General features: G+C 36.4%; 2 protein-coding genes across 3 annotated transcripts; one reads left to right on the top strand and one right to left on the bottom strand.

Moving 5' to 3' along the window:
* Positions 1-279: 279 nt before the first annotated feature.
* reep1 (receptor accessory protein 1) lies at positions 280-11,250 on the top strand. Of its 2 annotated transcripts, none has more exons than XM_058750352.1 (8): positions 280-516; positions 2,568-2,640; positions 2,720-2,796; positions 2,930-3,050; positions 3,559-3,672; positions 4,442-4,613; positions 6,459-6,724; positions 9,429-11,250. In XM_058750352.1, exons 1-8 carry the CDS (start codon positions 485-487, stop codon positions 9,504-9,506), a joined length of 933 nt encoding a protein of 310 aa, XP_058606335.1. In that variant the 5' UTR covers positions 280-484; the 3' UTR covers positions 9,507-11,250. The 2 variants fall into 2 exon arrangements, with proteins under 2 accessions (XP_058606335.1, XP_058606336.1); XM_058750353.1 differs by lacking the exon at positions 280-516 and adding an exon at positions 551-1,478.
* A 1,047-nt stretch (positions 11,251-12,297) lies between these two features.
* Positions 12,298-15,685, bottom strand: mrpl35 (mitochondrial ribosomal protein L35). The gene is made up of 4 exons (XM_058749485.1): positions 15,532-15,685; positions 14,947-15,109; positions 12,764-12,908; positions 12,298-12,627 (listed from the first exon to the last, which is right to left on the bottom strand). The coding sequence occupies exons 1-4, from the start codon at positions 15,560-15,562 to the stop codon at positions 12,439-12,441; spliced, it is 528 nt and encodes a 175-aa protein (XP_058605468.1). The 5' UTR covers positions 15,563-15,685; the 3' UTR covers positions 12,298-12,438.
* Positions 15,686-15,967: the final 282 nt, after the last annotated feature.

Here is a 15,967-nt window from a genome sequence, read left to right as displayed (position 1 = left end):
TCCCTCTCAGTCCACTCATCCACAGCTTTGTGAAGGAAACCTGATCTTCTGAGTGTCTTTTGACTGAATCTAGGTTACTTCTCTATAGAAGCTCTTGTTTATTTCACAAAGACAGACGTCTGAGTTTAAACAAGCGCGTTTAGAGTATTATAACCATATGAGTATGATTCAAACGGAATGCTTTTACACCTTTTTTAAAAGAGTTCATTTGTTCTGTACAGTTTTTGATACCAGAAACCTTATGAGCTTCCTACCCAGGCATCATGTGACATTAGCTGTCTACCTTAACAGCGTTTGTCTGGATAGGCAGCTCGTTGGGTTTTTAAACCATTCCGGTTGCTTATGAATCTTATATTATTTTTGTCCATTATCTATAAGCCACATGTTCAGAGCAGAGCGCCTGCGCTGACTCGTCTGTCAAACTGCCGACAACAGTCTCGAAGGAAACTCCTCCCTGTTGACAACACGCCGCTCTCATAGCGCAATGGTCTCCTGGATTATTTCTAGGCTTGTGGTGTAAGTCTTTATTCTGTTCTTGTAAAGCATTTTCATTGGGTTGTATGGAAATTTAATGCGTAATCTTTCTATGTATATGTTGTTTTTCATCTTTTTTTTAATGCGAAAACGCAGGGGTTTCTAGGGCACCTCTTAATTCTAGGCAGAATGAAATCACATATGGTTATGTATCAGGCCCGATTCGTCCTGGTTAGTCTTTTGATTATTTTGTTTACATGTTGAAAGGCTATTACAAAGGTTACCTTGGGTTATTTTACACTTGTGCAAGCTAATGGGTATCGATGGTTCTCCAAAATAAGAATCTGACACCAAGTGACACGGTGAATTATGTAGGATATAGCTCAGCGTTTGAAGCTATTCATTTTATGTATCACTTTTAATTGCAGAATCTTGAATTTAGGGGAAATGCACAATGTAGGGTGTTAATATTGAGTCATTGTTTGGAGTCGTGCATACAGTAGAGCAGGTCTTTGATGTGGCATAAAGACAATGGGATGGTCAACCAGCTGATGGTCACTAATGTGTTTTCCAATATTTGGTTTATTTTTAATTGTTGCTATTTTATTTCGCCTAATTGACGAGCGCGTGATTTCCATGTAAATGTCTTTTACATTTTTTTTCCTTTCTTGCTGTGCGTGCAAAATCTCTAAATAGCCTTTCAATTCATTTTAGATCACAATATCCGATGACACTGCACATTTGACAACACTTGTGCTGTAAACTAGCTGTGTGAGGAGTGTAAAAATAGACAACAAACCTGTTTCGCTTGGCGTGCCCTAGATAGTGTGCAGTGGGCTCTATTTGGTCGTAAATGTTTTGTTTTGTGGGTCCCTGACGGTGTCGTGCTGGCTCTGGATTGGGTTTGTGGGTCGGTCATTTGATCGGGTCAGAGGCGCAGCTGTTGCTGGGCTGGAGAAAGAGGGTACACTGGAATAGTGCTAAACTGAAATGCCGAAACACAGGTGCAGGGCACTTCTTTTGGTTATCTGGCACTTTCCAATCACCTATTGAACCCATACAGCAGTGCAAACGGTATTCGTTCCGTCCCATTTGCTTCTGATCTTTTCTTTGCGCCCTTGACCAGCATTCACTTGTTGGGTCTATTTTTATCAAGCATGCAGAATGTAAACCTGGAGTATAAACGGGGTCGCGCAGATATGTCGCCTGTTTACGTGCGACACTGGCGTTACAATAGGCAAGAACTTGAAGAATAATATTCTGGGTTGAATAAATCAGACTCCAGGCCTGCTAAAGGGCCGTTATCTCAAATATCAATAATGGAAAGGGAGTGGAGCGGTTTCCTTTCAGGGAAGTGGTGGGCCTAGATGGGAATTAGCTTATTAGTGGCCATTGTTATGTCATTTTGTAATACTGAAATCATATAACACTTGTCCCTGTGACAAAGAAACCCTAACCTTAACTGTTTTCTGAAGAGATTTGAGGATATGCACAGATGGGCTAATAAAAAGCATTTGCTGTAATTTGTGGTGGTGAGACTGGGTTACTGTTTATTCCGTTAAATATATTTTCTCAAAATAAGTGTATTATTGAATGTCAGTAATTGGCCAGGAAAAAAAATCAAATCAGTTAAATGGCATAAATTAATTTAAATCAGTTCTATAGCAGGGCATGTGAGGTATGCACTATTTGGGGTAAGTTGTCACAGATGGAACTTGCTGTTTATTTACACTGATCTGTGAATAAAATACATTTGATATTTTAAATTACAATAACATATTCAGTAACCATTCTATTAAATGTGACAAACTACTTAAATGTATTATAAGCTATTTTTAAGAGTATTTACAGTACTTCTGTTTATTGACTATTCTATTTGTTATTAAATAACTGTGAACTGTGTAATAATTCATTAAACAACAAAAAGGCAACATACTGTTGTTTGGTAAAACAGAAATGATAATTAATGAAATAAAACAATATATTTTAAAATACAACATATAAAACTCATGTCAAATTCACTTGTTCTGGAAAAAAAAAAACCATTGTTTTCCGCTTATTTATCTTAAGCATGATTGTTGCATTTCTAACAGGCTCATATTTGGTACCCTTTACCCGGCGTACTCCTCATACAAAGCTGTTAAATCAAAAGATGTGAGAGAATATGTAAGTACAGCTCTGATATATTTCCATCAGTTGAGCTGTTGTTTATTTGCCTGCTGATTCTGTAAACTGTTTCAAACAGGTGAAATGGATGATGTACTGGATAATATTTGCACTTTTTACTACAGTTGAAGTGATTACTGATATCTTTTTGTGCTGGTGAGTACAATGTTCCATTGCTTTCATCATATCCTTTTGTTAGGAATTACTTATATTTTTATTTCTGCTGATGCATGTGGGCGGTAACCAGCATGACATATGAGTGTATGATTGTCTTTTATTGCTTTTGAAGGCTCCCATTCTACTATGAACTCAAAATCGCCTTTGTGGTGTGGTTACTTTCCCCGTACACAAAGGGATCCAGTGTGCTGTATAGAAAATTTGTCCACCCTACACTGTCCTCTAAGGAGAAGGTATAGTATTTGATGCGATTTTTTTCCTTTGTGATGATCTAATTATTTTTATCCTGTCTAGGCTGAAAAAATATTCAAAGACACTATAGAGCTTTCACTAATGCATTAAATGTTAAACAAACTAGCAAACATCATCCTTAACAGCTGTGAGTAATGTCAGCTTACCAACTGAATTGTTGAAGTTGAGGTGGAAGAACTTTTGACTCCTTTTCCTGTAACCTTTTTGAGTTGATTTCCCTGGTTGTCTGAGGATGAGAGGTGTTAAGGAAATGGTACAGTTATTTTCCACAGTCTTTCCTCTGCTTTTTATTCTTAGGGCAGGAAATTCGTCAGGAGGACACACTAAGGGCAAATGGATATGACAAACACAAAACACTGATAACAAAGAGAAAACAAAAACTCATAGAATGCTGCTAAAAATGATGCTGATCTGAAAGTGTATGACGGAATAAAACAGTACCATAATTCATATAGCTGCTGTGAAATGTTCTTTATGACTCTTTCTTAGGACATCGATGAATACCTTTGCCAAGCAAAAGATAAAAGCTACGACACCCTGGTGCATTTTGGAAGGAAAGGCCTGAATGTTGCGGCAACAGCTGCAGTAATGGCTGCGTCTAAGGTAGTAATCTAATACTGTTAGAGGAAATGGCACTTTCAATGAAAATGGTACAAAGGCTGTCACTCTGTTACCAAAATCACCCAAATCTGTTACCAAAATTACCAAAATCAGTTACCAACATTACCAAAATCTGATAGATTTGAGTGGTTTCATTTTTGTCTAGTAATAAACAATAAATAAACGTAAGTGCATGCATAAATAAAATATAAACATATTTTTAACCAATAAAAATTGTAACAGCGATGCAAATTTAGAGTAAATTAAGCTATGTCTCAGTAAAGCCTAGCTAAATGGCTTTGGGACAATATTGGTTTGTAGATATAAATAAGAGAAAACACAACAATTCATGTTTTTTAAACAGGGGGAAATCATGTAGCAACAGGTTTCCACATCTATAATAAACTGAATTATTAATTAATTAAAAATATGTCAGAATTATGAGTTTAATTGTTTAGGCTTGATATGCTTATCCAGTAGTTCTAACTCCAAAGAACATGGGATTTATTGCTTAAAAGCATCATTCTGATACTGTATATCAGGTTTGGGTGTAGTTTAACATATCCCATAGTGACTGGTTGTTAGTTTATTTTAGATAATATGTTGTTCTTTTGAAGTCAATATTTACTATAGTTACGTCTTATTATAATTTAAGCAGATGGCATGAACAAAACATACTTCCACATCTTCAGGCTAATTTTTATAAACAAAACATGACAGTATTTAGACCGTCTTAAGGAGTTCCATCTGACTCTCCATGTTCTCGATCCAGGGCCAGGGCGTTCTCTCCGAGCGACTCCGCAGCTTCAGCATGCAGGACCTGTCATCTTTCCAGGCAGAGGGCCAGGCAAAGAATGCAAGTTCTGTAACTACTCAACCTGCAGCCGCGCAGCACAGATCACGCACCATGATGCGCAGCAAATCAGAGACTGGTTACAGCAAGGGTAAGCAAAGCCAAGCCGAATGATCAGTGCTGTATTTCTCTTAACCCTTTGAAGAAGATCCTACTATCAGCCCATCAGATTTCTGCTAATCCTGTTTGGTTTAGCTGCTTCTCTCAATCATCCTTTCCAAGCAATTAATTCTTAACTTGAGTGTTGTTGCCCTGCCAATGTCCTGGGTAAATGTTTGATTAGGAAATTGTTTATTATTCTCTAGTCTTTAGCTATTGCGCATTACTGTGATTCAGTGAAAGGATCATAGAGAGAAGCATGTATTTCACGGATAGTTCACCCGATAAAGAAAATTCATGTTGTTCAAGTCATGTTGTTTCAAATCCATATGAGTTTCTTTCTTCCGTGGAGCACAAAAAAATTTTTTTGGCAGAATGTTTCTGCTGCTCCTTTCCATGCAATTCAAGTGCACGACAAAGGGTTGTTCAAAAATGCTTCAAAATGTTGTAGAAAAAGTAGTACCCACACAAATTGTCTGCAACATTCCAAGTGCTCTGTAGTCATGCACACTCTCAGAAATAAAGGTACAAAAGCTGTCACTGGGGCGGTACCTTTTCAAAAGGTACATGTTTGTACCTAAAGGGTCCATTTTGGTACCTTAAAGGTACATATTAGTACTTAAAGTGTACGTATTTGAACCTAATAGGTACAAAAGTGCACCTTTTGAAAAGGTACTGCGCCAGTGACAACTTTTGTACCTTTATTTCTGAGAGTGCAATGGCTTAAGGAACAGAATGAAATTGTCACTCCCACTCAAATCTCATTTACGTCTGCACACATTTACATACAGGGGTAATTGCGCCATCACTGATGTTAAATGTTAAACTGTTTTTATTGTGTGTGTGTGTGTGTGTGTGTGTTATTCACTTCCTATTCACTTGAGATAAATGCAAAAGAACTGGTTGGAAATTCTGCTAAAGCTCTTCTTTTTTGTTCCTCAGATAAAGGAAAGTCATATGAGTTTGGAACTTTTCTTAAAAATAAGCATTGTTATTATCCATTCAACCATATTGTATGTGTCTGCCAGCCATTTATTAATACATAACAACCAAATAACAAGACGTGAGGCCTGTTCACACCAGGAACGACAACTGCTTTTCCATTGTTTTTCTGTGTCAAAATGCACTAGAACAATATCTTTCATCATTGAACTTATGCTTTTTCCAGTGCGTCATTCAAAAAGTTTAACTTAAAAAAAAAAATGTGTCACTAGACTTAAGTTTTTTTTTTCCCCATTCCCCATTTTAAACCCAAAAATGCATTCTGTGTGAACGGCCTGGTACAATATGGAACAATGACGAGGGAATGACTTTAGATTCAGCTGAGGAATGCTAAATACATTGACAGCCTATCAAAATCCATCCGACTGTACAGAGCTTGAGCATTAATAAGTGGAGGACAATATAACTTCAGCATATAACAGAACATTATCCTCCGTAGGTGTGGACGCTAATATATTTATCATTATAGTTTTAATTATCATTCTCTGTGTGAATGGGCCTCTTTTATATTTTCCTCTAGGTTAAACAGGCCTTTCCTATTCCAGTTACATGTCTGAAAACACACTTTAGGAATGATAAAATGTATCAGAAGTTGTTTTCCCCTGCACTAATCATTTTTAGCAGCACTGTCCTTCACATAGTGTCAAAACTAACTATAGTAACTAAGCAGTTACTGTCATTCAGCTTTACATGATTTTTGAGTCTTCCATAATGAGATCTATAATGGATAACACATAAAAACACTCGGCTCAATATTAAAATATATTCAAAGGAGAGAGTATGAGTGCAGTTGGAGTCACAATTTGTGTTTTGATGTGCTGTTGTCATGGTACAGGCCATGATTTTGACATGACCGAATATGAGATGTTGAACTTGGAGCAATATGCCCCCATTGAGCCTCCTGGTCCGCTGACACCTACCCCGGCCCCATCCCAGCCCACTCTTCCTCAGCCTGAGCCCTCGACTCCACTGCATTCCCCTCATGAGCCCTTCCAGGATAAATCCGCATCCCAACCCGTAGCCTCAGAGGAGCCTGAGGAGAAGGAGGAATTTGCCTCATCTGCTTCAGTCCAGTTCAGATTTAAGAGGCGTGCCCCTGAGGTACCCTTGTTTTCTGATAGTTAGCTGTTGACTTGCCTGGCTGAAGTGAGCTAACTGTTGTGACTAACCTGCTTAAATCACTAACCAATGTCACTGAGTCTCTGAGTGACTCTCACCTCCGGTCACGACTAGCGTTCGGTTACGCTGAGTCATAGGAGAGACGTGGCTGTCTAAAATGGCAGGGAAAGATGATTCAAGACTCTTTGATTGATGAGAGACATTGTTACACAAGTGTATGTGTTTATAAGATAAATATAAGGCTTATTCTTCCAAAAGGTCAGGTTTGAAAATGCTAGCTACTTAGCTGACAAATGATTGTTATTGAATAACTTCTTGTTATTGCCTCTTATTATTGATCCTTTCTGCTAGTAAATGGTTCTTTATAGTGGAAAATGTTATTTGAATTATTAAAATGTCACTCTAAGAAAAAAAGAAAAAAGAGGAAAGGAAATGTTTTAGAATAACTGCGGAAAAAAAACATTTGGATTTTTAATAGTGTTAAAGTAATTTTTGATTTATAAATCTTTATTTTTATTATTTCTGACTGTAGAAATAGACTGTATTATACTATTAGTTGAGCAGAATATCTAGTGCATGTGCATATGGTTGCCAGGTTGGGAAGTTTAAGTAAACCACTGGGTAGAAGATTTATCGATTTGAAAGAAAAGCTTGTTTCAGGAGAAATAATAAACAGTATTCTACATATTGCATATGATGATGCTTTATAAATAGAGAGAAGCAAGATTAAATCATGATTAAAATCATGGTGCAGCCCTGTCTTGATTCTGCTGTTTTCCTGTTTATCTCTGTAAAGATGCTTTGTCACAATCTGCATTGTATAAAGTGCTGTAGAAATAGTGACTTGACTTGTCCACCCCCTTGCAGTGGACCATATTTTGTTGTGGTGGTGGGACTGTGATTTCTCCAGAAGCTGTCAGCTGACCAGGAAATAAATTGGATGGGATTTCATTTGTAGATGTTGGTCAGAGTAGCCCTGCCCTGTAAAGAACCGAGTTTGCTGCTTACAAGATTTGTCTGATGTGAGCCATGCCTTGAACAAAACAAAAACTCAGTGCACCTAAGATTAAGATTTGTTGACTTGCATAATGCTGGAAGAGCTACACAGCCATCTCTCAAAGCCGTGATGTTCATCACGTCACTGTAATTGTCTATAAATGGAGAAAGTTCAGCACTGTGTAAGAGTGAGTGTCCTGTAATAATGGCTGCAAGAATACCATAATGTCATACTTTGATTCATTTCAACGTTCCTGTTGTTAAGATAATGCTGCTGCCTTTTACAGATGTGTGGAAGGACAAGAGTAGCATCTAAACACACACACTACAATAAAAACATTTAGAAAAAAGTATGACGTAAAACTTCTCGTGTGTGTAAATTTACAGGACTCACAATTGTAACTTTCTTTCTTGTAATTGTGATTTTATATCTGAATATGTAGACTATTTCTTGTATTTGTGATTTTATTTCTCGTTATTGCGTGTTTATTTTTCACAATGGCGATGTTTTTCATATAATTTCTTACAATGACTCTATATTCTGCAAATACTTGACTTGTAATTGTGAATATATTTTGTAGTTACAGTTTTATATCTCACAACTGTGAATTTGTTTCACAATCTTTCTACAAATTCTTGTAATTTTGATTATATCCCACAATTTTGACTTTAATCCTTGTAATTGAGACTTTGATATATAATTACATATTTCTTGTAATTTCAACTTTAATTCTTGTAATTGTGACAATATCCCCCAATTTTGACCTTATTTCTTGTAATTGTGACTTTGTTATATAATTACATATTTCTTGTAATTTCAACTTTAATTCTTGTAATTGTGACTATATCCCCCAAATTTGACTTTATTTCTTGTAATTGCAACTTTGTTTCTTGTAATTGCGACTTTGTTTCTTGTAATTGCGACTTTGTCTTACAGCTGCAATTTCATTTCTCTTAATCTCATAATCACTCAATTCTGGCGTTATATCTCACAATCACTTTATTTAGAATTAAAAAATCTATAAATAAACTTCACAATTACCTTATTTTTTACTCGGATACTGTTGTCGCATCACAACAGTTTGAGGCTGTCTACACTAAACGTGTCAAAGCGAAAGTTCCAAATGCATTTTGTCCTGTTGTCGGTAATAGCGCAAGTGTGTAGAGTATGTAAGAAATAAAACGGGGTATTAAATTTACTGTCTGTGTCTCATCCAATGTGGAGAGTATCATTGATTATAATGGGTTTACTCTAATTTTGTCGCATTGCTTGTGTCCGATGTAGACACTGTGTGAGAAATAGGCTTCCACAGATTGATAATACTTAATGTTTCATTTTGTTTTGCTTTGCTTTTTTTGAGTGTACATCATTTTATTCTTTCACGAACCAAAGCTAGTGGACCAGTTTAACCCTTGACCATACCACAAATACAACACACCTAACTGACTAAAAACAGGCCTTTGTACACAGAGCATGTTGAGTCATGCATTCTCAAATAGTGTTTGTCTTTCCTTAGACTGACACATCACAGAAATATACATGCCCTTGCTCATATTGACTGATCATGTGATCATGTTTATTTGTGAACAGTAAACATGAAGTGTGCATCACTCTCTAATTTGACCTGCTGGTTCACTGATTGACTTCTTCATTTGATTTGTTCTCACATACCTCTTCTTTCTCTCTCAGCCTCCTCCTAGAACCCTAAGACCCGTCACCCGATCCAGATCAAAGAACGCCCTCTCTTCGGATACTGAAGCCATGTGACTGTACACATGCTCCAAGAGCGCTTTAGCTGTCTTACCTGCAACATGTGGAGACACAACAAGAGAAGGCAGAGAAAAAAAGGAATGCAGCCAAAATGTTCAAATATTCAAAAGCAGCCTTGCTCTGTAATGAGGTAACCAAAGCGATGTGCAACCTTTCGCTTCTGATCTTTGACACTCAAGGGGGATTCATTTAGGTAGCACGTTCGTGTACATACTGCTGCTGTGAGACTCTTTGGGGGTTATTAAACTTGTTTTGTATATATTTATGGTATGTTTGAGTGTAGATGGTTTGATTTCTTGGTATGATTTTGGGAGAAACAAACGCATGCATGTCCCTCTGGTCACCCAACCATAATCACTGCACACAGTCATAATGTCTATGAGCATACTTTATTTTTAGGGGGACTACACTCATTTTGGGTCACCCAAAGCTCCCTTAACAACTACTGAGTAGCAAGGTGTTTCCAAATCAGCCTTTCTTAGAACAGTAATTCTTAGTGAAAAAGTACAACACTGATGTGGTAGGTGTGTTTGACTGCTTTTATTTCATGATTTACATATCAACAAATGCAAAGGATCATCTGTACAGAGGGAGTTTTTAATAAAAGCTTGTAGTTGAACCAAAAAAAGGTATTAATCACAATGCCTGACATGATTTAAAATAGATGGACAAAGTGCAATGGATTTTACAATTCTGTGATCTTTCAATAGTTCAGCTATAAACTTAAAATATTGTGCCGTAACTTCAAATATATATAAAGTTAATCAATAACCATCTTGTTATCTTGTCGTTAAAAATGCACTAGAAACTTTCCTAGACACAAAGAGGTAATAGGTTGATATGTTTATGGACATTCTTTCTTTACTTCATGAATTATTAAGCATGTACAGTATTTTTTATCATTTCAAAACTCCGCACTGATTGATCAACGTGGAATTTCATGTATTTTGGAGTAATTTTAGCGGAATATTTTCTGTTATTTCCTAGCTGGCTTCTTAAACGTCTTCAGTTGCTTATTGTTGCATGTATTCACATTGACAGTTTGAATGTGTTTCACATTTTTGGCCTCAACTTTCTGAACGTGTTCAGTATTAAAGTACCTTATCAGAGTTGAGCAGGCATTAGTGGTGATTTGGTACAACACAAAGCGGGTCCTTCAGTCAGTGTAGTCGTTTTACTTTTGTAGCAGTCGCACAGTTAGTCATATGAGGAGAAACAAATGTCTGAAAACACTGTGCAATTACACTAGCATGCATCACTGAGAGGCTCACAGTTTGCTGTTGTATCATTCCTGTGTTGCAGTAACTATCAAAACACATAGCTGAATCTTAGAACATTCTATATTTAGAAAGCTTTTCACAATGTGTTTTATACTGTGAAAACGATGACAATCCTAATCTCATAAACACGCTTTGTCAAATTACAGATTTTATGTATTTGAGATCTTGTAGCTGTTCAAATGGTTATATCAAACTTCACTGACAACATATCTGGCTCAGGAACTGTTTTTGTCATTTTATCACAGTTTCATTTAGACTTGTGCTTATATTATCTACAGTGTCAACTAAAAAAGTCATTGGAATAGTGATAATCTGGTTTCTTTTTTGTTGGCTTTGTGTTTCCAGTATTCACAGTGAGATTAAAATGCAGCATTTTCTCTATGTGAAATGGTATGACTTTGAAGTGCTCTGTGTGGAACCATCTTTGGCCTTTTACAGCATATAAAAACATCTTGACTGTTGCTTCTTTGAATATTCAGGTCATTAATGGCACAACCTTTGAAATTCAATACCATGTGAAAAGCAGTTTAGTTGTGGATTTAGGTGATCTGTCATCCAGCTATTTATGAACCCATTTTATTAATATTAACAAAATGGTGTAAAATATGAATCTCGTGGACTACCATCTGGATTGTCAATTTTCGAATATGAAAGTGAGATGTTACATATGCATGCTTAATCATGTCAGATGAAGATGTGTTTTTAAATTCAGGGACTTAAGTAAAGGCTGCGCCTTTAAAGACTAGAAAAGTCCTGGCTATCTGTTAAAACAATTTGAAACTGAACTGTCATGTATTTTTGAGTTGTCTGCGCCAGGTTGTTCAGATTAGGAGAGTCAAAATGTCTTTTCACTATCCTCTTAAAACATAACGGCTTGCAGCATCTCCATAAAAAAAGTATTTCCATATTCAACAGCTGTCATGTCTGGCAGGCCAGAATATACTGTATCTCATTGTTCAAAGTCCTTTATTGAATAAATCTTGAGTGATAAAGACAGAAGTTGATGCTAAAGAGTGAAACGATCTCCGTTAAAAACAAACAAACAAAAAAAATGTATTGGCATTCAGCAATTAAAAGGTGAATGTGAAACAAGTCTTGTGAGTTATTTAATCTGCAAAATACAATATTAACTTTTATTTACGTCCATGATCTAGTCTAAATAATAGTTACAAATAAAACAATTAATTGTATAATCTATATTATTGAAATATAATTAATTATATATTTTTCTTATTTTGTTGTACTAAAATAAGTTAGTTTTAGCTAAAAGTTGGACTGATAAAGACAACAGAACCACAAAAAAATGAATGTTTGTATAATCAGTTAATTCGCTGTTATGAATTTTCAGTGTTTCATCAATAATAATTTTATTTGAATTAATTTCTTATATCAATCTAAAACACCAGTTACAAACCACTTCATTAAAATGTAGAAAACTTATATTCCTGCCATATTTACACAAAACTGTGTCTCCAACAATCGGTGGACTCTGAAATAATAACAACTTATAAAATTGTAACAATTGAAAGAATTTATTTGGGTGCATTTACACATGAATCCTTGACATATTTTTAAATAGTGAATTTATACACTCTTCAGGTCTCATGTCTTTATATCTCATGAGCAGAATAAAGTTATAAAGGAGGATTTTACACCTTCAGATTCACTCTATCGTGGTATTTCTGGTACGGGTCATCGAGGTACCAGTTTCTTCTTTTCCAATAGGATGTTGTCATTTTGTCCAGCAATTTACATTGAGTTTTATTACAGAATACATGTTCTCTGAGGCGTTTCTTGCGGGCTGCAGACTTCTTCCACAGCTTTTTCTTATATCCTGCCTAAAAAATTATTGAACACATGAAGACCAAGTTTTGGTTCAGGTGTGTTAGCTGGATTTAAGCACCAGACTGGATTTTGAACATGATGCCAAATAATTGTATGATATTTCTGAATAACATGTGAGCAGGAAATTACCTTTCTCCTCACCCACAGGCCACAGTGTAGCCTGAGAAACCGTTGAACAACCGACTTCACAGACTTCCTCTTGCCTCTCCTCAGACTGTAGTACGTTAAGCTCCTGACCGGCTGGAGCATCAATGAAGGGATGAGGGGCGTTACTCTGCAGAACAGAAAACGTCACACAAATCTTCAGTCATAACATACGATACAGTGTCTGCCAACAAAGCAGACAAGGCTTTTAGAGCAGGGGTGCCCACTTCCCTCCTCCAAAGATATAACCAAACACACCTGAACAAGCAAATAAAGGTCATAAATAAGGGTTACTAGAAAGCTACAGGCAGGTGAGTTTTTAAATCAAGCTTGGAGCAAAACTCTGCAGGACTATGGCTCTTCAAGTTGGCCATCGCTGCTTAGAGCATGTAGTATTTGGTGAAAAAAAATAGCATTAGCTGAGGCTTTAAGCTTGTGTGATACTGCTTTTATCCACCATATTTTTTAACATTGAAGTTAGTTATTTTTAACATCAAAGAATAACACTGCAGTAACAAATAATGAACCTCTTTGCACTACAAACCAAATTACCACAATAAATTAAAATAATAATTGCCAAATTTACATTGCAAAGGTGGTACAGAAGCGTTTCTGAAATGGCATTTAGGTGTCTTTAAACAGACTGTCTAATGCTGCTCAGAGGTGGAATAAATGCATTTACACACAACTATATGCTTTGATACAAAAGGTCAGAGCAGGCCTAATCTAGTCTGACTTGTATTCTGCATTACAGACACAGAGCATCCTTAACTGCTCTGTAAAGAGACCTTCTATAATATAACTGCAACATTAAGCAGCACAACAGACTGTTTTTGTTACAGCTAAAATATCTGAAGCGGCTGAAACCGGACGCCTTGCAAAGTTTTCACGTTAAAAATAGCTATTATAGCAATACAATTCAAACAAAAAGTTAATATCAAGTTAATTACATTTTAACACAACACTGCCAGTTAGGTTATTTCTGCTCAGCCAACTAAAATATTTCTTAATGTAAAAACAACATCAACTGTTGCCCATTTTAGAGCAAACACACCAAAATATTGTACTGGTGTAGAGACTAATATAGTTATCTTATTTCCACATTATTGTTTCTGTTATTGTTATAGTTGTGACGTGGACTTCCCTATTCTGATGGAATTAGAATGATTATTAAAACTTAATAGTTATCATCCTTGGTGTAAAGGGATAATTCACCCATCATTTAAAATTGTGTCATTTACTCACCCTCAAGTTGTTCAAAACCGGTAGGAGTTTCTTTCTTCTGTTGAGCATAAAAGATGATATTTTGACAGTTGATAGCCACTGACTTCCATAGTATTTTTTCCATACTGTGGCAGTCAACTGTTTGGTTCCCAACATTCTTCAAAATATCTTCTTTTGAGCTCCACAGAAGAAAGAAACTCATACAGGTTTGGAACAACTTGAGGGTAAATGATGACACAATTTTAATTTTTGGGTGAACTACTCCTTTAATGATCCAGTCTGTCTGGAATCACATGAAGAAACAGATCAAACTGAGAGACTAAATCCAGAAGAACTGTGGAGAACAACGTCTCCAAGACGCTTCAAGAAACCTACCTGCAAAGCTACAGTACTGTTAAAAGTTTTAGGACTTGTGTAAAAATGCTGTAAAATGAGGATGCTGTCAAAAATAATGTCATAAATAGATTTTCTTTATCAAGTAACTTCTATTAACTATATTAAATCAACATTTGCTGTGTGAGCGTCCTTTGTGTTTAAAGCAGCTTTTGCCCCCGGTGCACTTGTGCACAGTTTTTCAGGTAGTTTTGCAGGTAGGTCTCTTGAAGCGTCTTGGAGAGGTTTCCACAGTTCTTCTGGATGTAGTCTGTCTCAGTTTCTTCATGTGATTCCAGACAGACTGGATGATGATCAGATCTCTGGCTGTTGTCTGACTGCTTGTGCAAACTAAAATCTCACTGGATTATTACAATTAATGGCAAATTAATGTTTGGAAATGTAAACTGATATTTCCTACTGACACACTACAGCAAAAGATAGAAATAACTGACTTAAAACCATTTTTAGCTGCTGAAGATACTAGTGTTCTAATCATTTTGGCCACCGCTGTATAAAGACACAAACAGAATAATATACAGACAGGCAAATGTGTGGCCAGAAGGTTTTACCGATTCAGCAGGCCAGTCTGTTGGAGGGGAGCAGCGGTGTGAACAGCAGGCAGTGGTCTGGAGACATGTCTCTGCACTACAGCTGAGAAACGAGCTGTCTGTGTGAGTCTGACAGCAGGACAGAGACGGTCTCTGCATAACACCGACAGGGGTCTCAGCAAACCTGACCAACAAAGGAGAAAGAACTCTAGTTTGCAGATTACAGCTACATGAATACAATACATAATGATAAAACACAGTACAGTGTACGGACGTTTTGTGTTGTCTAATGCTAGATTTTACAGTAGCATGACACATAAATGTAATGCATCACATTTTTCACATTCTAGCACAATGATATAATCATAATGCAACAGAAAGACATATAAATGAATAATATAAGATCGAATTAAATAAAAGGTCGAATAAATTGTTATATTGCATCGAGGAGAATCGATTCCCCAACGTCCTTTACACACTGTAGCGGACATAGGAAACTTTGATTGCGTATTCCTAAGCACACCAACATTTAAGAGTCTATAGAATCTCGTTTTCATATTTAGCTACGTATTGTGACCATAAAACTTAAATATGCACATTTCATACCCGAGAAACCTCTCGTCAAGGTGGCCGCCATCTTAAACGCCACTGACGCATCAACTACAGCGGCCGGTTAGGACCAGAAGAACGCGCTGCGAGAATACACCGCGTGTGAAAGGGTCCTACCAAAACTCAAATTAATTTCAAGAAATCAAATATATATTTTGCTCTTTTTATTACACCATATACTAGCTCTAGATAAACTGTGACGAATAAATACATCGTACAAATGGATGCTGGCTTTGTTCAAACATAATAGTAATAATTTTGGGGGGAAAGCACCATCGAAAATATTTATCGTTTTCTATTTTAATATACTTCAAAATATTATTTATTCATGCGGTGGCAAAGCTGAATTTTTTATCAGCCATTACTCCTGTCTTCAGTGTCACATGATCCTTCAGAAATCACTCTTGCCAGTTTATTATCCAGGTTGGAAACA

The sequence above is a fragment of the Onychostoma macrolepis genome, chromosome 17, assembly GCF_012432095.1.
Source record: "Onychostoma macrolepis isolate SWU-2019 chromosome 17, ASM1243209v1, whole genome shotgun sequence".
Classification (NCBI taxonomy): domain Eukaryota; kingdom Metazoa; phylum Chordata; class Actinopteri; order Cypriniformes; family Cyprinidae; genus Onychostoma; species Onychostoma macrolepis.
This window is presented reverse-complemented; position numbering and strand designations above follow the sequence as displayed.